Source organism: Bos grunniens, chromosome 17 (assembly GCF_055505025.1).
Source record: "Bos grunniens cultivar Pamir isolate PY7600 chromosome 17, Bosgru_T2T1.0, whole genome shotgun sequence".
Taxonomy (NCBI): Eukaryota; Metazoa; Chordata; class Mammalia; order Artiodactyla; family Bovidae; genus Bos; species Bos grunniens.
Window position 1 is genome coordinate 62921635 of NC_141181.1, and position 22783 is coordinate 62944417.

At 53.5% G+C, this 22783-nt stretch overlaps 1 protein-coding gene across 3 annotated transcripts in view; it reads right to left on the reverse strand.

Moving 5' to 3' along the window:
• GCN1 (GCN1 activator of EIF2AK4) overlaps positions 1 to 22783 on the reverse strand; it is a 55178-nt gene that overhangs the window by 14023 nt on the left and 18372 nt on the right. For 2 of the 3 annotated variants that reach the window (XR_015144644.1, XM_086348226.1), the window contains exons 16-42: positions 21665 to 21757; positions 20022 to 20097; positions 19713 to 19872; positions 18716 to 18905; positions 18503 to 18627; positions 17573 to 17751; positions 17247 to 17340; positions 15991 to 16104; positions 15707 to 15905; positions 14471 to 14626; positions 13821 to 14002; positions 11992 to 12072; positions 11528 to 11671; positions 10486 to 10613; positions 10125 to 10314; positions 9863 to 9933; positions 9185 to 9350; positions 8618 to 8812; positions 7019 to 7265; positions 6490 to 6611; positions 6074 to 6188; positions 5171 to 5350; positions 2546 to 2766; positions 1307 to 1375; positions 984 to 1122; positions 699 to 895; positions 379 to 521 (exon numbers count right to left, since the gene is read on the reverse strand). Coding sequence is in view for 2 of the 3 variants with exons in the window: in XM_086348226.1 (XP_086204352.1) it covers positions 379 to 521; positions 699 to 895; positions 984 to 1122; positions 1307 to 1375; positions 2546 to 2766; positions 5171 to 5350; positions 6074 to 6188; positions 6490 to 6611; positions 7019 to 7265; positions 8618 to 8812; positions 9185 to 9350; positions 9863 to 9933; positions 10125 to 10314; positions 10486 to 10613; positions 11528 to 11671; positions 11992 to 12072; positions 13821 to 14002; positions 14471 to 14626; positions 15707 to 15905; positions 15991 to 16104; positions 17247 to 17340; positions 17573 to 17751; positions 18503 to 18627; positions 18716 to 18905; positions 19713 to 19872; positions 20022 to 20097; positions 21665 to 21757 (3976 nt within the window). In the remaining variant the exon portion in view is untranslated. The remainder of the gene's footprint in view (positions 1 to 378; positions 522 to 698; positions 896 to 983; positions 1123 to 1306; positions 1376 to 2545; positions 2767 to 5170; positions 5351 to 6073; positions 6189 to 6489; positions 6612 to 7018; positions 7266 to 8617; positions 8813 to 9184; positions 9351 to 9862; positions 9934 to 10124; positions 10315 to 10485; positions 10614 to 11527; positions 11672 to 11991; positions 12073 to 13820; positions 14003 to 14470; positions 14627 to 15706; positions 15906 to 15990; positions 16105 to 17246; positions 17341 to 17572; positions 17752 to 18502; positions 18628 to 18715; positions 18906 to 19712; positions 19873 to 20021; positions 20098 to 21664; positions 21758 to 22783) is intronic. The other variant, XM_086348227.1, reaches the window with a different exon arrangement.

A 22783-nucleotide genomic window follows, 5' to 3' on the forward strand; every position in this document is an offset into this window, starting at 1 on the left:
AACTGGAGAGTTACCAAATGGTGAAAAATGAGGATCTGGAAAAGTTGAGAGCTTTTGGCAACATTCTGCTTTTCATTTCTCAGTGCATGCGTGTGTGTGAGCTAAGTCACTTCAGCTGTATCTGACTCTGCAATCCTACGGACCAAAGCCTACCAGACTCCTCTATCCGTGGGATTTCCCAGGCAAGAATACTGGAGTGGGTTGCCACTTCCTCCTCCAGGGGATCATCCTGACCCAGGGATCGAACTCATGTCACTTACATCTCCTGCATTGGCAAGTGGGTCTTTACCACTAGCGCCACCTGGGAAGCCCTCATTTCTCAGTAAGTTCCCCAAACACAAAGCTATGGTCACTGGGTCTTTCCGCCTGAGTTCTTACCTTATTCTCCAGAGGTCATCAAAGAGGCCTTGCTCCAGCTGGGGCAGCAGCAGGGCAATGGCCGTCTCAGCATACATGGAGATGACCCGCTGGCCTGCACGCAGAGCAGTATCACGCACAAACTCGTTCTCATCAGCAAGAGCCTGTGCACAGAGCGGGTGTCAGCCAGACCTGCTGCCCCCTAGGCATCGAGACCCAAGAAAAAATGGGACTCCCTGCCACCCCAGCTGCATCTGGCAGAGAAGCCGAGCCCCCCAGGAGAGAGCATGTGTCCTGGCCCCACCCTAGGCCCTATCCTCAGTGGGGGCACCGGTGCCTACTTTGAGGATACAGGGGATGATGGGCCCCACATAAGGAGTGAATTTGTCCCCGAAGGTGATGGGCAGGTAGTTGAACATCATGATGTAGCCATCTCGGACGTGGGGGGCAATGTCCACTTTGCTGGCTGTAGCCACAATTTCTGGCATCAGCTTCTCCAACTTCTCCACCCCCAAGCCGGCCATGACCTCAGCCAACCCTGCAGGAAAGGGACAGAGTGAGCCCACAGGACCTCAGGGCCCCCAGACTGCCTCCCAGGTCTGGCCCCTGGGCCCGCCCTGCCTCACCCTGCGCGGCGCCTGAGCGATCCACAGAGCTCTGCTCATAGGTCAGTGTCTCCATCAGCCACGGCAGCAAGTCCTCAAAGCATGACTCCCCCATGCCCTTGACCATGGCCCCAAGAGCCTTTGCAGACACTGTCCGTACCTGTCAGGGAACCGAGAGAGGGGAAGGTGGGGAGATGTGACCACAGAGGAATGAGGAGAGGTCCCTAGGGTCTCCTGCCCTTCACCAGACAGATGCAAACGCAGCTTCTATGGCTTCTTAGCGATCGGTTGGCTGGGGTCGGGCTAAAGCCATGAGCTCCCGCCCTCTTCCCTCTCAGACTCACCTCAGGCACAGGATCCAGGAGAGAGGCTTTCAGACCAGGCGTCACGCTTGGCAGGTAAGGAGCCAAGTCCTGCAAAGACGGAAGGAGCGACTCAGTGGAGGCCTGAGGCCCACTTTCTCCAGACTGGTTCCTGGGTAGATCTTGACCACCCCACTCTGCTGACTAGGAGCACTCACAGGGATAAAAAACCCCCTCCATCCCCCTGGTTCCCTGAAGGCCCTGAGTGATCACTCGGAAAAACCTTTGAGGGACCCCAGGCCCTCCTCAGGTGGTGGAGAGCCCCCAGCTGCCATTCAGAGCTCTTTCTCCTCCTGGGACTGAGGGCTGCCCAGCCTTGAGCATCCACAAGATTCTCTTAGCACTTTCCTTTCAGAGTTGCACAATCTTTACCTTAAAAGGTTTATGTCTCTTGATACAGCACTCGACTTTCAGAAACAGTTTTAAATATAGAAAGAACCTTATGTTCACTGCAGTATCATTTAAAATAGCAAGAAACCTTGGACACTATGTGACCGACAATAGAATTATGTAAGTTATGGTATATAAACTTGTTGGAATGTTACATAACTATTTAAGACTCGGTTTTATGAATAACTCGTTATAACTTGGACATACGTTTATGTTCAGAAATATCATTTTTAAACGTAATTTTAAAACATAATTGTCTAGGCTTCTGGAGGGCTAAGGGTAAAATGTTTTGGTTTTCCAAATTCCAATTTCCCAAATTTCCTAGGATTTACCTAACTTTCCACTTCATCTCTTGTGCCTGTAGCCTCAGCAAGCAAATCAGAGCTGTGGTACTAAGAGCACAAACATCAGCCTCCGGGAGTGAGTGAACAGAGCAGATCTCTCAAACGAGGCTAATTTCCTGAGAGGCTCACAGAAGCCAGTGCTTATGACAAGGAGACACTGCCAGCAATCAAAGCGGCAGCCGCTTTCCCAACACCCCTGAAAAGTCAAAGGCCAGGCTGGACCTTTCCTCCCCATCAGTTGGTGAAAGGAGCTCACGGGGACAGGCCTCATCTTGGGGTGGAGGTAATCGAGACTTGTGTGGCTGGGCTCTGCAAGATGTGCAGAGGGCTCAGACTTCCACCCTCTACCCCAAACAGTCCACTTCTGCCCTGATACCATCAGGAATCAAATGCCCACAGCTGCCCTGTGTCTACTGTCGGTAGGGACCGTGTGTCCTGAGCCAGCATCCATCGGTCTGTCCTGCGTGAGCCCCCCACAGGCCCATACCTTCTGGTCTGTCAGGGAGTACATGTTGCCAATGATCTGGGCGGCCATCTTCCGTGTGTCCGTGGAACGGTCCTGGAAGGCTCTCTGGACGATGGGCATGATGAGGGCCAGGGACGGTGCATCGATGAAGTGGACAAACTTGGTGTCCAGCAAGGTCTGCAAGCACTTCTGGGTCTTCCGGGAGGGGTCTGTCAGGGCGTCCAGCAGTACTGGGGCGATGGCTGCGTGTCCAGACAAGAGAGAGGCAGCTGGGTACAAGTCTGTGGGGCAGCTGCCAGAGCCCCCAGCACTAGATGGGTCAGAAGAAAAGGAGGCCAGGGGCCCTTTCCCGAGAGCCCCACAAGGGGCTGAAGAAGCCAGCCTGTCTGCAAAGAGCAATTCTATTCTTGCTCCCCAGGAGGAAGTGGTGTGGGGGCGGCAGCTGTCACCCCCTTGCCCTGCAGAGCTGTGGCTGGTGGGGTGCCTGCCGGCTAGCTTCAGTGGCCCTGAGCTACAGCCCCAGCTAGGCCTCCAGGGGAGGCCACTTAGCAACGTGGATCTTACTCAGGAAGCAGCATCAACCCAAAGTGGCTTTGTGAAAAAAACCGTTTGGAGACGACAAAGGCCCCCTGAACCAGTGGTGGGAATAAGGTACACAACACTCAGAGCAGCCGCCACAGGTAAAATGAGCTCTCCAAAGTCAGCGTTATCAGCCCAGTAGAAGGAATTTCAAGAGGGGTACCTGGCTCATCTTTCCCACAAGTCCAGGGAATTCACCACTAACAAGATACACGCCAGTCAAGAGTTCTGAGGGAATTTCCTGGCAGTCCAGTGGTCAAAACTCGGCACTGCGGGGGCCTGGGTTCAATCCCTGGTTATGGAACTAAGAACAAGCAAGCCATGCAGAGTGGTGCCCCATTCCCACCCCCAATTTTTTTTTTTTAAATAACCCAATTTAAAAATGGGCAAAGGATTTGAATAGACAGTTTTCCAAAGAAGATATGCAAATGAAAAATAAGCACATGAAAAGACGTTCCACATCATTAGTCATTAGGGAAATGTAAAACAAAACCACAATGAGTGGTTAAGACTCCGTGCTTCCACTGCAGGGGGCATGTGTTCGACCCCTGGCTGAGGAAGTAAGATCCCGCATGCTATGTGGCATGGCCAAAACAAAACCACAGTGATATGCCACTTCATACCCACTAGGATTTCTGTAACCAAAAATACAGACAGTAACAGTGTCAGCAATTGAACACCTTTGTGCGTGTGTATATAGCTACTCAGTGTGTCAGGAATGGTACAGCCGCCAGGTTAACAGTTCCCTAGAAGAGGTGAACAGTTACCACATGACCCAGTTATGCCATCTCTAGGTATCTAACCGAGAAACCTGAAATCATGTCTACAAAAACAAAAATCAAATAAAACCTTGAACACAAATGTTAGTAGCAACATTAAAAACCAAAAAGTGGAAACAACGCAAACACCCATCAATTGATGTATGGACACACAAAATGGCACAGCCACACACGAGATACGTTATTAGGCCATACAAAGGGATGAAACACTGACAGATGCTGCCATGTGGATGAACCCTGAAAACATAATGCTAGACACAGAAGCCAGGCATAAAAGGTCACACAGCGTATGATGCTGTTTCCATAAAGTGTCCAGATATGCAAACTCAGAGACAGAAAATAGACTAGGGGTCATCGGGGGCTAGAGGTAGAAGGGGAAATGAGGAGTGAAACCTAATAATGGGTGTGGGGTTCCTTTCTGGGGCGATGAAAGTGCCCCAGAACTAGACAGTGGTGATACTTACATAATTTTGCGAAGATGCTAAAAACCACTATGTTGTACATTTGTATAAAGTGAATTTTATGCAAATTACACTGCAATTAAAAAAAAAAGAAAAAAGGACCCAGGCTGGATTCCCAAAATGGAAGGCATTCATTTGATAAGAGATAAGACGGTTCTGGGCCTTAGAAATGCCCATGGCTGTTGGACATTGTAAAGAACGACAACAAAACCCACATCTACCTGTTCCTCCCGTAAAACCCATCATTTTCTGATTAAAATCAAGTCTGGAAATACTTAGGCTGAAACGCACTGAATGGTCACCAATGCCCTAAGCTGAAGCTTAAAATTTGACAAGTATGGTGCTGCAAGTCCACATAGCTGGCTGGGGTTTATTTCTAGAAATCAGTCTTTCCTAGTCACTCAAGAAACAACCATACTAAAGAGTAAGCTCCCTAATCTTCCCTCCATCATAGATCTCCTGGAATGAGCGTGAATACAAAGTTCCCTGGAACCTAACCCCTGAGGGGTGCTGCTGCTGCGATCCAGAGCCTGTCATTCAGTTCTGTGGATCTCAAGGCTCCCTGAGAATCAAGCTGCCTCCGGGTCAACACCTCAGTTTCCCCACCTCTATGGTCAACGAGTGCTCTAGACCAACAGGAAAACAGACCACTTCTGAACTATTTTCCACTGATTATCGTAGGAAAAGGGCTTCCCTGAGTTTAAAGGTTATCTCAGGGCGACTGTCTGTCCTCAGAGGGCCTGTGCTGAACAAGTGCACGTTCCCTGCAGCGTCGAGGAGCACAGGGAGGAGACGGCCCGCGCGCTCGTGGGAGAGGCCTTACGTACCCAGGATCTCTGGGTTCCTGATGACAGAGCCGATCTGCCTGAGCGCCTGCTGCCCAGCCTTCTGCACTTTGACGTGGGAGTCGGTGAGCACCTCTGTGAGCTTGGGCACGATGTTGGGTAGGCAGGACGACAGCTGCTTGGGAGCACAGTAGGCCATGGCCCCGAGCAACTCCACCGACCCTGCAGACGGCAGACACATGCCTGTGTGAAATCATGAACCACAGGCTGGCAGTTCACCCAGGCTGGCTGCCTGGGCAGAGGAGAAGCGGCCTGCTCCTCCCCAAGCGGGAGGGCACAGGGCTTGGCTCCAGCCAAGTGAGCAAGACGCGCCTGAGGCCGGCTGAGTCGGGGGAGCCCGGGTGAGAGCCTGGGCAGTGGTGGGGACAGAGGCCAGACCCAGCCTAGAACTGGCAGTGTCCCCAGGTCAGTTCACTGAGCTTCTCTGTCCTCAGTCCGCTCACCCACTGAGTAAGACAGTGAGTTTTCAAGACACAGTAGGGCAAAGCCTGAAGGACCACGGGGGAGCGCCCAACGCTGACCCACCCCAAATCAGAGCAGCTTCGTTTTACAAATTAGGATTCCAAATAAGATTATATTTTTAAAAAGAGGACTTAACAGGGGAAAAGATCTTAGAATCAGAGACCTAGCCACAGACCAACTTTAGAGCTCTGGGATTTTCTGATTTAGGTCTGTGGTTCTTGTCAGAGGCCTGTTTCTTGAACGAAAGTGAACAAACTATTATAGAAACAAGCCACCTGATGAGAGCCCTGGCCTCGCCCCTGGGCGGGAGGGTGGGGGGGGCGGGTGGTGTGCACACAGGACAAGAGCAGCATCTCTGCACCCCTGGGAAGGTGCTGTGCAGAACAGGAAGCTGAGACAGCGGCACCAAAGGAGCAGCCTCACCGGCTTTGGTTCTCCAGGATTCCTCCTCCAGGGCAGCCAGCAAGGAGGGGAGCACCAGCTTCACCCCATGAGCACTCAGGTTGCTCATCACAGCCTTGGCACAGTCATCTGCAGCCTCGAGGGAGGAGAAAAGACATTCAGGGGCTTTCTCCAGCACACCAGGGTCAAGGCCTAAGGCTGGACCTTGTGCCCCGCTGGTGATCATTGCTCACCAGGAGTCTACTGTGTCAGAGCCCGGGCCCCGGCCCACACAGGCAACTGACAGGAGGGACGCGGTTTCTCACCTCACCAGGCTTCCGTACTGCACTGGGAACCAGGGGAGTCCACACCAGTGACCGGCACTTGAGCGGTGGGCAGAGGGGCTCCCGCGGGGCAGGCCCCCCCACACCCCCGCCCCGCGCAGCCTCAGGACTTACCTCCCGCACATACTGGTTCCCGTCCCCAAAGCAGAGCAGCAGATGGGGTAGCACGTGGACCACATACGGCTCAAAGAGCTTCCCCAGCATGGTGCAGAGCATCTCGAAGGCAAAGAGGGCTCCTGGGGGTGGCAGGGCGAGGTGGGGCAGTGAGGCTGGGATCGGGACATCCTCTGGGGATGGGGCAACCACAGGACAAGCTCCTCGTCCCCTCCTCACCCTCTAGAAATGCTCAGGGCAGCTGGGGGGCTACAGTGGCCGCTCAGGAGGGAGCAGCGCCCTCTGCCTGCCCCAAACAGAAAGGAGGCAAGAATGGGAAGCACCACCAGTGAGAAAAGCACCGTCTCCCTCGGCTGAAGGTGCTTGAGTCAGAAACAAGGACGCCCAGGCCACACCGGCGTGGCCGGGAGGAACAGCTCACAGAAGCACACACCCCGACGCCAGCCTTTGGCAGGGGAGGAAATGCCAGGTTCCCTCCTCAGGCAGCCAGGGCGGGGAGGGGGCAGCGGCCGAGCCTGGAGATACTCACCCTCCCGGCGGCGGAAGTTCTTCTTGTCCTGAATGGCATCGGTCAGCGCGGCCATCATCTCCTGCTGCTTCAGCGACAGGATGCCCAGGCCCTTCACCAGGCCCGCCAGCCCGTACGCAGCCCCTTTGCGCTCGGCGTACTTGTCTGACTCCAGCAGCTGCTGCATCAGCCTCTGGATCATACCCCCCGCGTCTTCCTTTATGGCAGGGACGAGGGGTGGCAAGCAGCTGGCCACGGACTCCTGGACCTGGGGGAGGGGCCTGCCCGTCAGTGCTGAGGCTCAACCACAGCCGGTGCCTGGCGGCTGATGCGGTCCCCCAGGCCAGTCTCTGCCACTGCCTGTCAGCCCACAAGGAGCATCAGAAAGGCCAACAGGGGCCCATGATCACGTCTGAAGTGCGTGCCCACAGGATGCACGCTACGTCTGTGAGCCCCCAAATCATCAGCTGTTATGGGGCTGTTTCTGGTCTGAAGGGAGAACCAAGGCCTGGGCAGGTGGGGTGGAGGCTCAGGACGGAAAGACTTACTCACAAAGAAGGATCCCGAGAGAAGTGGGCTACTGTGTCTTCTTAGAAACAGCCCGCGTCTCTCGATTCTCAAATTTGTTAGAATCACAGGGAAACGGGGCTGGGACTTAGAGGACCAGGCCCAAATGGACTGGTTCCAGAAGATGCTGTCAATCATCCCGACAAAGTTCAGAATGCCCAACCAGGCCCAAGAGGCGGCCTGTGGCTAGGGGCCCTGGGCATGATGCTTTGGAGGCCGGGTGCTCTGACAGCTTATTCGACCACAATTCTGTAAACCTATGGTTTTCAACTGTGACTTTGAGGAGGACACTCTGGATGGCTCAAAATGAAGTGACCAAAACGCAAGTCACAGAAAATACACGTAATGTGTTCTTCAAGAAAGAGAAAAAAAAAAATCCTTTGCCCTGTGGCCTGAAAACTGCATTACTGCTGCTACTGCTGCTGCTAAGTCACTTCAGTCGTGTCTGACTCTGTGCGACCCCATAGACGGAAGCCCACCAGGCTCCCGCGTCCCTGGGATTCTCCAGGCAAGAACACTGGAGTGGGTTGCCATTTCCTTCTCCAATGCATGAAAGTGAAAAGTGAAAGGGAAGTCGCTCAGTCGTGTCCGACTCTTAGTGACCCCATGGACTACAGCCTACCAGGCTCCTCCATCCGTGGGATTTTCCAGGCAAGAGTACTGGAGTGGGGTGCCATTGCCTTCTCCGGAAAACTGCATTAAAAGGCCCCCAAAACATACAACACACACAGAGAGAATGTCATGAAAAGCCTAACACACCAAGGACGAATTTTTCCCCCTAATCTGTGTATATCCAGAACCAAGTTTATACTAAGTGCAAAAAATAACTATTAAAAAATGATTTTAAAAAATGCATATATTTAAGAGATTTAGAACATAGTAACAAACTGACTCTCCACTAGGGCATTTCTAACTGTAAATAAACGAGGTAGTCCCCCTGAAAGAAGGGCAGAGAACACAGCCATCTGGATTTGACATCCGACTTCGTTTGCAGCTCCCAAACTTCATTTGCACTGCCCACCCAAACAGGGACCAGGTAGTCGGGGCACATACCTGCTGGGAGGGGGTGGCGAGGGCAGCAATGAGCTTGGCGACAATCGGCTTCACTTTGGGGTCACTCTTGTCCAAGTGCTTGGCTAGAGAGCCCATGAGGACCACCACGCTCTGCCGCACGGCATCGTAGCTGGCGTCGTTCGGCGCATTCTTCAGGAACTCCTCGAACACCGGCAGCAGTGAGTTGACATTCTCCTGAAAGCCCAGAGCACCCAGAGCCTCACGTCAGCCCCAGGGGCCGTGCCTGGGGACAACGGACTCTGCCCAAGCCTGGCGGAGTGACAGGCATCCTGACCAGTCAGCCAGCCATGCCAGAGGGCTTCCCGGTTTTCTGGCAGGATTGCAGCAGACTTACATCAATTTAATACCTTTTTGGGGTCTTTCTGACCCCAAGGAAATACAAACAGAATCTGCTGGGGGGCCAGCGCCCAGCCAGGACGTCCAGCACCAGGCCTCGCCATGGCACCATGGTGCAGCCTGCCGTCTGCCCCAGCCCAGCCTTCTTCCCCGCTCCTCGGGTGCCTGAGACCTTCTCCCCCATCTCCTCGCCTGGCTGAGATCTCCTACCTTTCCATGTGTGTTGAGTGTCGCAAGAGCTGCATCCAACATGCACTTCCGGACATCTGGGTTTCGGTCGTTGAGGGCGTCGGGGACAAAAAATTGAAAGAGTGGCTTCACCTGAGAGCTGTCCAAACACTGGGAGAGCTTGTTCAGGGCCAAAGCCAAGCCACACCTGGGAAAGAAGGGGGAGCGTGTCAGGGGAGTTAGAGGCCTCCCGGCTAGGGGCCTCTATCCTGGCATGTCACGAGGAGCGCGAGCCTGCCAACAGCACACGCTGCTCCAGGGCGGAGCACAGCACAAAGCCTGCTTCCCTCTGTGTTGGTGCACTGCCTAGCCTTCTCCCACCAGGCAGGAGGAGACGGAGGGGAAGGAGGCAGAGGTGACAACACCAGAAGTGCCCGTATTCTACAAAGCCAAGTATGGTGAATCAGCCACGGCCGTGAGAAGGTACCTGGGGACCTCTAAGAAAACAGTTCCCAGGGGAAAGGAGAAACACGAGCAGAGTAGCCCAGCTGGCCAAGAGGAGCTGGAAGTGGACCTCAGGCCTCTGACTCAGAGGGAGGTCTTGTCTTTTCCCATCCCTGCTGACCCATCACCCTCTGCTGCCTCCTCGGGGCATGCAGCCTCCACCCAGCCACACGTCCAGAAGTGCTGAGCGGTACAAGGCTGCAACAGCTGTCGTACCTGGCTTCCCACTGGTCTGGAGGAGATTCGGAGATAACTCGTCCCAGAGCATCCAGCACCGGGGGCGGCCGCTGCAACAGACAGGTTATCGATGCACTGCAGGGCTCTCTCTGGGCCCGCAGGCCAGCCAGTCGCCCAGGTGAGGCGGGATCAGGCACAAGCCACCCTGAGCCACGGGGTGGCTCTGTCTGGATTAGGTTGGAGGCTGATCAGGGTCCAACCCCACCTTGTATGCCCAGACTACAGTGCCCGGACTACTCACATAGAGCTTCTCCTGGTAGATCTCCATGAGCCTGCCCATGACCTCAGCCGCCTGCCGCTGGTAACGCGCCACCGCCTGGGAGAGGGCTTCCGCCCCGGCCTGCCTCACAGCTGCCTCGTGATAGATGACGTCGTCGATGAGCAAGGAGCAGAGGTCTGGCTGCAGATCTAGGCCCATGGTCGACCAGAGCCTACAACAGACCAAAGGCAGCTATTCGGACCAGGACTTGCAGCGCAGGCCCTTCTGCCAAAGCCAAAGTCCCAGCCCTCGATCCCTCTGTAGGCTCAGCGTGCTGGGTCCGATTACTCCATGAGAAGAAAGAGAACAGACCAGGACAGGCCAGCCTTCTGATGGCGCTCACCTCTCGGCCAACTTTCGGATCTCTTCCTCCTTGTCGAACTTAACCACCCAGAGCCTGCGGAGAAGGTTCAGGCCATTCTTCTCATCGGTGTCAGGCGCCGGCAACACCATGTGGAGTTCCAACAGGCCCTGAGAGGGGTGGGATCACACCACGTGAGGCAGGACCTTTGGGAGAACACTCCGACCTTCCCTCCCCGCCTCCCAAGATGAAGCCACCAGCCACACGTGGGTCTCCACAGAAAATCAATTAAAACAAACTCTTAACTTCTTCAGCTGCACCAGCCACATTCCAAGTGCTCAGGAGCCACGCGATGGCTGGTGGCTGTCCTGCTGGATAACACAGTTAAACAGTCCCATCCTGGCAGACAGCTCCGCTGGACAGCAGTGCTGGTTAGGGAGCGCCATGAGGCAGCTCAACTCATTAGCTGCTCTGTCTCTTCAAAGAGCTTTTCTTTCGTGAGATGATGGCATGCAGTGGTAAAATTTTTTTTAAGTAAATTTTCAAAATTCAACTGTTAACATTCAAGATCGACAAAAATCTCTGAAAAAGGATGTTCCCTTTGTTTTAAGAATATCTGCCGCACTGCCATTGTGTTTTCCATTTTATCAAGGACTAGTGAACACTCTGTCACAGAGCAGCAGCTGGAGGCTGCAGACTGGCATTTGGGAAACACTTTCTCATACTCCTACGGGATCCTTTAGTTTAGGTCCCAAAGCTCCAAGAAAGGGCAAGTATAAGGTAGTGGATTGAAGAAATGAGCCAATCCTGTGAGTCAGATCTACAAAACTACCAAGTTCCACGGTGCGTTTTAGAAGTTAGGTGACGTCTTCAAAGGCAAAGGAAAAAACCAGTGACACAACTGCTTCGTTGTTCCAGTTCCCAGAATGATCCCAAGCCACCCTCTGTGACCTTGCTCTTTGCCTCCAGGACACACTGGTGCACACACGCGGCACATCCCATCAGGGCAGCTCAAACAGCAGCACTGAGGGACGATGTTGGGGGGCGGGGGGCAAGGCAGCCCCGTGAGGGCATGGGCACACACCCGGAGTACAGTGTCCCGCACGTTGGCACAGGGGGACAGCAGGGCGCAGAGCAGCACGTCCACCTCCTCCTGCTCTGCAAAGGCACAGCCATCCTCGCCACTGCTGCTGGCACACAGGGTGGTCAGGGCCTCTGAAGCCAGAACCTGAGGGAGACATCCAGCCACTGGGCTCAGTTCGACAAATCGTTTCCTACTACAGGGCCAGGCAGGGGAGCTGGGGATGGGCTTCCGGGGGGAATCTGAACTAAGAACGCCCATCCCACCCACCCCTACTAGGCCTCAGACCCCAGCGCCAGACCAAGGCCAGTGGCAGGATCCAAGCAAAACCACTCATGAGCTGAGAACAGTCTGGCTGGCTCTCACGAGTACCGCTGTGCCCAAGGTCAGAACTGAGGGCTGGGAGAGGCAATCGGAACCTGAGGGTGGGGCTGTGAACAGTAGAAGCCAGCAGGGGACCAGATTACCTGAAGTCGGGGAGAGCCCGTCCCAATCACCCAGGTCAGAAGGCGCAGCATGGCCACGCGAGGCAGCAACTCCGGGCCGTTCTACGGGAGAAAGCACATGAGGCAGGACGAAGCTCCACGGAAGGTCTGTAACCAAGCCCAGAGGCACGTGAGTCCCTCTCACCCACAGGGGAACATTCTGGGTCTTCCTGCTGACCACACTGGAGGGACCCTGTCAAGTCTACAACTCAATCCACAGGAGCCAACCCCAGTCAGCCGTGATCTCCAGGGACTAAAAATAACTATTCCTAACCTTGGCTGAAATTCACAGACTTTTGAAATACAGGTGGCTCATGAATACACAAAGAGACACTGAACTTTACAAATAAGTAAAGAAATGCAAAATAAAACAAGATACCATTCTTCCACCTGTCATTGACAAGCTAAACACTACGTGAGGTTGTATGAGGTTTGGAGAAAAGGAAACGCTTAGCAAGGGTATAGTTCAGAACATGTCACATGACCTAACAATTCCACGCCCAAGAATCTGTCCTATGAGAATGTGCACGTGGTGTGCAAGGCATGTAAATGAACAGGGGACACCCCACAGCTGCATTCAAAACATGGAAACGTTTGGGGCCTTAAAATGTCAATCAGCAAGTAAAAAGCTGACTAAAACATTGTGCGCCCACAGAACAGAGCCTGTAATATGAGATCCACATGATGTGGACCACACAGGTCCTGACACTGGAGGAGGCCCAGAGAAGACAGTCCCGTGGAAGGAGCGGTGCAATCCATTTTTTGCATTACTGCATTTGTGGGTATGAGCTTTATACGTGCTAAAATAAAAAAGCCCACGAGGGTATAGACCAAACTGTTATTAACAGCTACCTCTGAGGAGGGGCATTTCTCTTTTTGCTTCTGTACTGTTGGAATTTTTTTAAAGTACGTAAGCACTACTTTCAAATTTTTAGAACATAATCTACTAAAACTGGGCTTCCTCGGTAGCTCAGCTGGTAAAGAATCCGCCTGCAATGTAGGAGACCCTGTTTCAACTCCTGGTTGGGAAGTTCCCCTGGAGAAGGGATAAGCTACCCCCTCCAGTACTCTTCCCTGGTGCTTCAGCTGGTAAAGGATCCACCTGCAATGTGCGAGACCTGGGTTCAATCTCTGGGTTGGGAAGATCCCCTAGAGAATGAAACAGCTACCCACTCCAGTTTTCTGGCCTGAAGAATTCCATGGACTTTATAGTCCATGGGGTCAAAACGAGTCGGACATGACTGAGAGACTTTCACTTTCAATCTATTAAAAAAGAAAATTCCTTGGGACTTCCCTGGTGGTCCAGTGGTTAGGACTTCAGGTTCCAATGAAAGGTGTGGGGATTCTAACCCTGGTCATAGAGCTAAGATACCACATGCCTTATGGCCAAAAACCCAAAACATAAAACAGAAGCAATATTGTAACAAATTCAATAAAGACTTTATAGATGGTCCACACCCAAAAAGTCTTTAAAAAAAAAAAAAAAGAACCCAAAAATCCTGACTGAATGAGCTCCAGTCTCAAAAGCAAGTGAAAAGGATAGTAACCAGCACTATCTTCTTAAGAACAACATACAATAAGTTAGAGTCCTTCAATTCCTTTGGCTCAGAAACTATCAGATGCAGGAGACCCATAGCTTCTGTGAGGCCTTGGAGGCTCTCTCAACAGAACATTTAGGGTCTCCCCACCAATGGCCGCTGCTGTAGGACCCCCTCCCCAGAACTGCTCATGGGTCAGGAAGTGTCAGAAGCCCCTGCCCTACCCCCCGCAACCCCACTCAAGCCAAGGGGGAGCTGAGCTCCCCAGCCTACCTCGTCCACACGCCCAGGTGGGTTGCTTGGGGAGGCCCGCAGCTGGGCGTGGACTGTGAGGATCTGAAGAATCTGGGCCATTCTTTCCTCCTCCTCCTCACTGTGGTGGGGCATCTCAGTCAGCACCATCTTCAGAAACGGGAAAACCAAGGAGAAGGCTGGCGCGGACAGGGGCGCAGCGTCTGTGAGAGCAAGAAGTAGACCGACTCTGCAGGCGGGCCGGGCCCCGAGTTTGGCCGCCACAGCGTCCATCCTCAGGGCAAGCGGGCAGGGAGACGGCTGGAGGCCCTTTCTGATACCCTGAAGCCAGAGGCATGACAAGAGGGACAAGAGACGGCAGTCCAGTTCTAAAGCCAATGCCGCTCCTACCCCAGACAGCGCCTGGTTCCACAATGTGAGCATTAAAACAGACAAGTAGATTCCAACAGCAAGAACTAAACCCTCAAGGGGGGCGGGGGTGGGGTGGGGGGGTCACAGTGACTGGACTCAAAAATCATCCATCTGGTTCAAGGGGTGAGGTGAGGAAATCAAGACCAGCAAGGGGAGAGACCAGCGGAAGCTGCGGCCTCGGGAAGCCCGGAGGATGGAAGTCAAGCCCCCGCACGGTTCACCCGCCTTGCGCCCTCTGTCCACCCTATCCGGTCCCTCACCTGGCTCACCCTTGCCTGCCCTGCTGGTGATGGTGTGACTGTGCAGCAGGGTCACTGCTCTCTTCACGGCCACCGACAGCTCTTCCTGGCACCATGACTCGTCCAGGGCACATTCCGGCTTCAGCAGGCGCAGAGTCACATGGCTCACCAAAGTGCCTGTGTCCAAGAGAAGGGACCCACAGGGATGACCCACGCAAAGACACACAATCTGGCTCGGGTGTGAACCAGGGACCCACATCTCCCTGAGTTAACACTAATCAGCTCTGCTCTGCCCTGCCCATCTCCTCAACCTAGTTTCTCGTTTCATCTCCGTGATACTCCAAAAGGGTGGACAAGCTGGCAAGGGGCTATCCTCCTGACAGTAAGGAATCAGAAGTATGCAGCAAGGAGGCATGAGCCACACAAGGTTACTCAGCTGGGAGTGAAGCTCTAGCCACAGGGTGCTCCCACCTTCCATGCAGCAGCCCAGCCAGCTGCATAGGTTCTGTGTGCACAGCCTGACTCCAGCCTCACCCATGGGAACGTATCCTTAAGGCTCAAAGGTGTCATACAATCCACAGAGCGAGGTTACCACAATTCCCAGCTACCTCACAAGGTTCTTTGTGGCTAAAGAGAAAGCTTCTCAAGGCCACAGAGCCCTCTGGTCACCCACACCTGCTGCTCAGGAGCTCTGGGCTCCATGGATAGGCCACGTGGCACCAACTATCCCACTGCCACTGAATTTAAAGCTGCTACAGAAAGATCAAGGGCTTCCCATGTGGCCCAGTGGTAAAGAACCTGCCTGCCAATGCAAGAGACATGAGAGATGAGGGTTCAATTCCTGGGTCAGGAAGATCCGCTGAAGTAGGAAATGGCAACCCACTCCAGTATTCTTTCCTGGGACACCCCATGGACAGAGGAGCCTGGAAGGCTACAGTCCATGGGGTAGCAAAGAACTGGATATGACTGAGCGACTCAGCACATACACATACACACACACACACACACACACACACAATCACTGACTAGCATCTAAAACTTGGTCCTCAGAGTGAAGCCACAGTAGACATAAAAAAGGAGAGGAGATGGCATCACGTGCTCCCCGGGATGTGTAGCTTGGGCCGCCTGAGGCTGCACCCATGGGAACACAGGTCAGTAGCTGAGGTCACTGCATGCCTCCCCCAAGCACTCAGGGCACGCCTGTCCGCCCCCCTCCTGACCCGGGGTCATGCCCACAGCCAGCCAATGAGAACTAACCCAAAGCCTTGAGCCTCGGGGGCATGACACAGGCAGCCAAGGACAGGAAAGGGGTCTTGATCCTGGGAGCAGCCAGGGGAGACTTCAGCAAGGGCAGGAAAGAGTCGACCAGGACCGGGATGTACTGGGTCAGGCCGGACGGGTTCTTGGCCAGGATGGTGTCCAGCAGCCCCAGAGCCGCCTCCAGCTCACTGTCCAGCTGTAAGCAGAGTCAGCCCAGAGGGCTGGTCAGCAGGGCCTGCCCTAACAGCAAGTGAGGCGTGGTCGCTGGGGCAGCCGCTCACCTCCTGCAGCCGCCTCCGGATCTGCGCTTCCTTGTCCAGCTGGGCCTGCAGCATCTCCTTCTGTTTGCTGGTCAGCTGCACCTCCTCTTTTATGCCTTTCTTCTTCTTTATCTCCTGAAGGAACAAGCACAGCAATTCCGTCTCCAGGGCACAGACCTGCCTCCCTCCCACCACCAGGCAAGGTGAGCTTGGCGCCACCGTCGGTCCCAGGCCAGCTCTGAGTCTGTGATCTGGGCCCCAAACCTGCCGGCTGGCCTGCCCCACTCCCACAAGCCCAAGGCCGCCTGGTTTCTACAGAACAGAGAGCAGTAGAGCGGCCATTTCTTGCCAGATTCTCTATAAGGAAAACACAAAAAGAGTCTTTACGTGTTAAGAGAAATGGAAAGTTCCTCCAAGTGTTGAAGAGGGTATTCTGGGAGCCACATAGCTTCAGAACTCCAGCCTAAGGCTCTCCTACCTCTGACCAGCCTGCCCTACACTCTCCTCTAGTGTAAGCTAAAGCCTGGCAGAGGCTGAGAGCATTCATTCATCTGATATTCACTGAGCACCTAGGAGGTGCCAGATGCTGGGGAGACTGTGGGAACAAGACCAAGTCTCTGCCCTTACAGAGCTCACCATCTTAGTGGGGGTGGCTACACAACGAACAGGGAACAGATACATAAGCAAGGTGGCTTCAGATCATGACAAGTGTCATGAAAGGAATAAATATGCGTAACAAACGAGAAGGGGGCGGCTCGGCTCTGGGTAGGGTGGGCAGAGGGGTCACCTCTCTGCAGAAGGGACATGTGGGCAGAGATATAGAAGACAAGAAGAACTCAGCCTATAAAGATTGAAGAAGAAAATAAAAAAGACTGAGGGAGGTGCACAGGCTGAGACAAGAGAAAGAGCCCTGTGTGCTGTGCTTCCGCCAGAACCAGCCCCATCACCACTGAACACAGCCATGAACCCCGATGCCCCAGAGGCCACACTATGCCAGGGCCCGCGCCCAGTCAAGAGGACAGACGGGTCCCGGCCATTCAGGAGCAGGGCGTGGGGACGGGCATAGAGTCAAGTTACACCATTTAGCACAGGAAATACATGAACTACTGACAGCAGGAAGAAAAATCTCTTTTCCTGGAGTTGCGGGTGGAGAAAGCTACTGAGAGACAGCAGATCAAGAAGGTGACAGGAGGAGCCGGGCAGAGCGGGGAGGTCAGAGGAGCATGCCACGGGTCAGGGTGACCCAATGGACCGGCCTGAGGCCTCCGCACACCCACCTCCTTCAGCTCCAACTCGATGATCTGCTCCTTGAAGGAGTAAGCTTTGTTCTCTCGCTTCATGTTGGCCTTTTTTATGCTGTCCTGCTGGGCACTGAAACACCAGAGTGGGTGATCAGCCAGGTTCCATCCAGCCACGAGGCCCTTTAGCCTCCCACCAGCCACGAGATCCCTGCTACCTCTTAAGTCATGGGCACCAGGCAAGTGCTGGGTCCTCCACATGCTCTCGTATCCGGGACCGAAGACTGTGTGTGGACCACAGCCAGCACTCCCCCAACGAACAGACAGACTGTATCACTTACTGAGCCCTCGAGCAGGCGGCTCACCTCTGAATGATGGACTTGTCGTACAACTCCCCTGCAGGGGTCTGCATGATAGCAAACTCCTCCCGCGTCACCTGGCACAGTGCTGGGTTCTGCACGGAGGTGGTGATGGTGCTGATGAGCTGCGGGAGGACCCGGTCTGGGGACAGGATCGAGAGGGAGCCCATGGCGTTCATGGAAGACTGCCAGACAAACACAGACACGGTCAGTGCCTGCCACGGCTGGCACAGGAGAGAGGGCCTGCCATGTCTCACGCCCTGGGCGGCAGGCTCCCCTTCTTGCCGCTGCCTGTTCTTTCTGAGCCCTGCCGCTGGAGTGGACGGCTACAGGGTGTGCCTGCCTTCTCGGCATGCTGCACCCCGACATGGGGGACATTTCTCTCCCACTCTTGATCTCTGTGGTTCAGGCAGAGCTTCCCCCACCCTCGCTAGAGATGGACACGTGACCCAGACCGGAAGGATGGGCCCTGGGATGAGCATAAGACCTGAGTCAGGTCAACCCAGGCGGTAAGGCCCTCTGCCAGCTGGAATAGTTGGAAAACGCCAGCTTTTCCCACTGGAGCTAACAGGGGATGAGACGTAAGCCTCGAACAGCTATCCTGCTACCAAAAAGCAGAGACTGATAACAGAGCCCATGCTGCAGAAAGCAGCAGTGAGGCACAGACAGAGGAGGAAGGGAGACGGACAGAGAGCAAGAAACACACCACTTACGAGGTCTTGAGGACATCTCAGTCCCTGTCCCGTCACATCCAGGGGCTTACCAGTTAGACGTGGCAACCAGCAAGCTCCCTGCTAAGCTCAAACTAGTCTGCGCTTTCTGTCACTTGCAACCCAACAGTCCAACCCACTTCTCATCACCCCGTCTTCTGTTTCTCTGAATCTTCCTGGTCTGCCTGCTGACCTGATGCCAGAGCCAGCTCACAGGCCCAACTACCTGGTTCAAGGGGCTCTGTGTGGTGATCCTGGGGATGATCTGGTCCAAGTGCCTACTAATGAAGGCTTCCGGATCGATCTTCATCCTGGCGAGAAGTGCTGGCCAGAGGCCAGACTGCACAGCCACTGAAGGGAAGGGGAGCTCTTTGAGGCCTTCTGCCCGCCTGCTCTTCTGACAGAGTCCCTGCCCTACCCGCCCACCCAGGCCACAGACCTAAGGATGGGTGGTGAGAGATGATCAGCATCTCCTGTGCCAGCTGTTCCATGCCGGTGATGCCACCCTCCAGCCCTGGCACCCCGGAGATGACACACAGAGCCTCCTGCAGGACCCTCGGGGGCACGTAGGTCTTGCCCGCCTCAGTCACCTCCCCAGTGTCGGTCACCAGAGCCTCGAAGGGCAGCACCTGTGGGGAGACAACGAATGAGCCCCAATGATCAGAGTCCCGTGCCGGCCTAGCCCTCGGGAGATGAAGACGCCAGGAACGTAGCTGTCTGTCATTCAGTAGATTCTCTGGGCCCCCTGCTGGCGTGGAGACCAAGGCCCGGAGCCCTGCGCTGGGATCCACAGGCTGTGAGATAGGCCTGGAAGGAAACACCTAGGGTCCTGAGCCTCAAAGAGCCCAGAGTGGGTAAAAAGGCAACAGAATCCGATCCAGGGGGAATGAACCTGAGACTGCAAGTCTGTCACCAGCCCACATCCCTTAAGCCCGCTCAGGGAGGGAGGGAAGCAGTGAACGGGACACAGAGAGCACTGAAATCAGGAGCCAGGTCCCCGTCCTGCCGCCATCCGCTGAAGGGAGACGCTGAGCAAGTCATGTCAGCTGCCAGAACCATGAACAACTCCCATAAAACAAGCATAGTAAGCCTGTCAGCCTTTTAAAGGCATTATGAAAAACGGACAGAGAGAAGGGTAGAAAAATGTTTTAAAAATTATAAAGTGCTTTAAAAATGAAGTGTTTTTCCATTACTCAGGAATAAAAAGGTTGACTTACGTGTCATAAGACACGGGAAGAAAGAAAGGCATCTGCAAAGGAATGGTGTGAAACAAGGTGGTCCCTGAGCTGTGGGGCAGGGCAGGAGACCTTGGCGTCACACGGAGCCCACGTGAGTGAGGACAGCCAGGGAGCACCCCAGGTGAGATCCCACAGCGCAGGCAGGGGCAGCTCGGGGGTCTGTGAGCCCCAGTTCTGGGGCCCGGAAGAGGCCCTGACCTTGTGAGAACTGAGGACGGTCTTCAGCTCCTCCAGCAGTCCGTACGCCAGCTTGAAGCCCCCGAGAGAGGACAGCAGCTTCCGGGCCGTCTGCTGGGCCTGCCTGCGCACGTGCCAGGGGCGGCTCAGGAGCACGGCCGCCAGGGCCCGGTGGTACTGCCTGCAGCAGAGGGACAGGGCGCGCTGGGGATGGCCGGGCGCGGCTCTCCGCAGCCAGCCTCCCGCCCCTCACACACAGCTGAGGCTCGGGCTCCTGCCAGGGAATGGGGTCATCTGGCCCGAGGGGGAGGGTGAACGAGCCCCACGTACTGAACTTTGTTGCCTGTGAGTCGGTGCGGATGGTCAAGAAACAGTCTCTCTGTCAGGTGCAGCACAGTACACAGGGCTGGCAAGGGGAGAGAAACAGTGCAAGTGTTTTTAAAATAGAGAATACGGCTGCGGCTGAACTGCCCTGAACGGGCCCGATCTCGTCTACAATAGAGGAAACGGGGACTTCCCTGGTGGTCCAGAGGCGAGACTCCGCGTTCCCAATGCAGGGGGCCCAGGTTCCATCCCTGGTCAGGGAACTAGATCCCACATGCCGCAACTAAGGCCCAGAGCAGCCAAATACACAAAGAAATTAATAGAGAAAATATCCAGAAAGAACTGGAAAAGTTGGAAATCAAAATGTAAGCGTAAAATCACAGTTTCACTTGAATTTTCTTTTTTTTAAACTTTTTACTTTATATTGAAGTATAGTTGATTAACAATGCTGTGTTAATTTCAGATGTACAGCCAAGTGACTCGGTTATACGTATATGTGTTATCTACTGAATTTGCTTTTCTGTTAAAAGCAAGTTATGCTTTTAGCATATACACACGTGTATCTTGGAACAAGCAAAAGTATACACTTTCTTTTAATTAAAACAGTGAGATCCTATGGTATAGCACACGGAACTATATTCAATACCCTGTGATAAACTATAGTGGAAAAGACTATGAAAAAGAACGTGTATGTATATATATAGCTGAATCATTCTGCTGTACAGTAAAAATTAACACACGAGTGTATTAATTCACTGTAAGTATATTCAACTATACTCCCATAATTTAATTTGTATGCAGTTCTAAAGAATAAGAGCACTTACTGATGTGAAATGATTTCCAAATCTAGAGAGCACAATGCATATAGCATGCATATTACCTTTTATATAAAAAGGAAGAGAACTAACACATAAGGATATTTATTGGTATAAAAATAAAATATCAACAATACACAGCAAGGGAATAAAACTGGCTCTCCATGGCTAGGGATACTGGGCAGATATCAAAGCAAAAGTGTAACTTTCAGTGTAGCCCCTCTTGGGGCTTTTATTTTTGTATTATGTGAATACATTTCCTGTTCAAAGACTAGCTAAATGTGTTTTAAACATCAGAAAGTGACTAACAGTTGTAGCTCATGAACAGAATGTTGTGATGTGCGAGTCAAAAGACTTTTCAAGTCACCAATTAGCCACAGATACTTCTAAGGCAACCTAGAATTTTAAACATACACTTAAAGATCCACAGTTCCTTTTCTGCCAAGATAGAAACCAGTAGTTTTTCTATCTCCCAGTGGGGGAGTCGAGCCAGCCACACTTCACTAGAGCTTCTCAGCTGTCTCTGAACATACGAAAACCTCTGAGACAGCACCAATTACCCAATCAGCTGTAATTATACCTAATATCACAGCTCTACAGCTATTAGTGCTCTGTCTCCACAAATCTCCCACTTCACTCCCACCTCCCCAGCCTTCCAGGCCCCACAGGAATAAATTCATTCTCAGGAAAGCTGAGCTGTTAGATCGCTCTGCTCCAGGTCTTTGCCGAGCTGACTGGTCAAAACAACAGGCAGTCCGGGAAGGGTCCTCTGTGAAGACCCACCAGAGAGACTCGGCCCCAAGTTCAACTTCGAGTAGGCAGGTAGTGACTCACCATCCTCTGAAGCCATGAGGAGGAATTTCTCGGAAGTGAAAACCTGCTTCTTCTCATCCAAAATGAGCTGCCAGAAACCACTCAGTTTGGCCTCTGCAAGAGACAAAAGGTCACTCCACCACACAGCCCACCGCCTCCCCCAGGGCTAGCCCCGCCACGCTGCAGCTGCCAGGGCTGGGTCCTCTGGAAGACCCGCCTCAGTGCAGCAGGCCAGGGTCCTCGCTCGGCAGGAAGGGGTCACTCCCAGGCTCACCGTCCTCCCACGCCAAGAACTAACTAGTTCTTCTGGTAGCATCACCCCTTATGGAAACCTCTGGTGCTTCTCCACTTCCTGCAGCAGCCCAGACGACCTGCCTCCCCCCTCGGATTCCCACCTGCTCCAGGTGCCAGGCTGAGCTCCTTAAAGTCCTCACATGGCACCTTCCCTTGTCCTTCCCTGGTCTGAACTCACACTGGGCCGTTCCCTTCCAGTCAGTGAAACTTCTTCTAGTCCTCAGGGCACTAGTTCAAACGCTCCATCCTTCAGGAAGCCTTTCCTGGCCCCCAACCCCAAAACTAAAAGCAACCCATCCTTCAAACCTGCTCTTATGCTATGTTTTGCCTTTAACAGCAGATAATGTTTGCATATCCCTTCTCCCATTACAGTAAAGGCAGCTTAAAATTTGCTGAAGCAGGGTCATGTTCATTTCTGCCTCCCCCCACGGAGAAGTAGCTGAGTGCCTTGGCATATACTCAGGTGTCAAGCAATAACATGTGAAGAGCTGAATCTTGTTTCTAACCACAGGAGTACGTCCAGCTACGTCCGCACAGAGCAGGAGTTAGACTAAACAAGCATGGAATACCCTGTAGCCCCAAAAACAGGAACGCTCTTTTTGTTGCACTGATATGGAACCTTTTCCCAGATGTGTTCAGTATATAAAATGCCATGCTGTTGTTGTTTAGTTGCTAAGTCATGTCCAACTCTTTTGCAACTCCAGGGACTGTATCCTACCAGGCTCCTCTGCCCATGGGATTTCCCAGGCAGGAATACTGGAGTGGGTTGCCATTTCCTACCCTGGAGGATCTTCCCAACCCAGGGATCAAACCCGAGGTTCCTGCATTGGCAGGCGGACTCTTTAC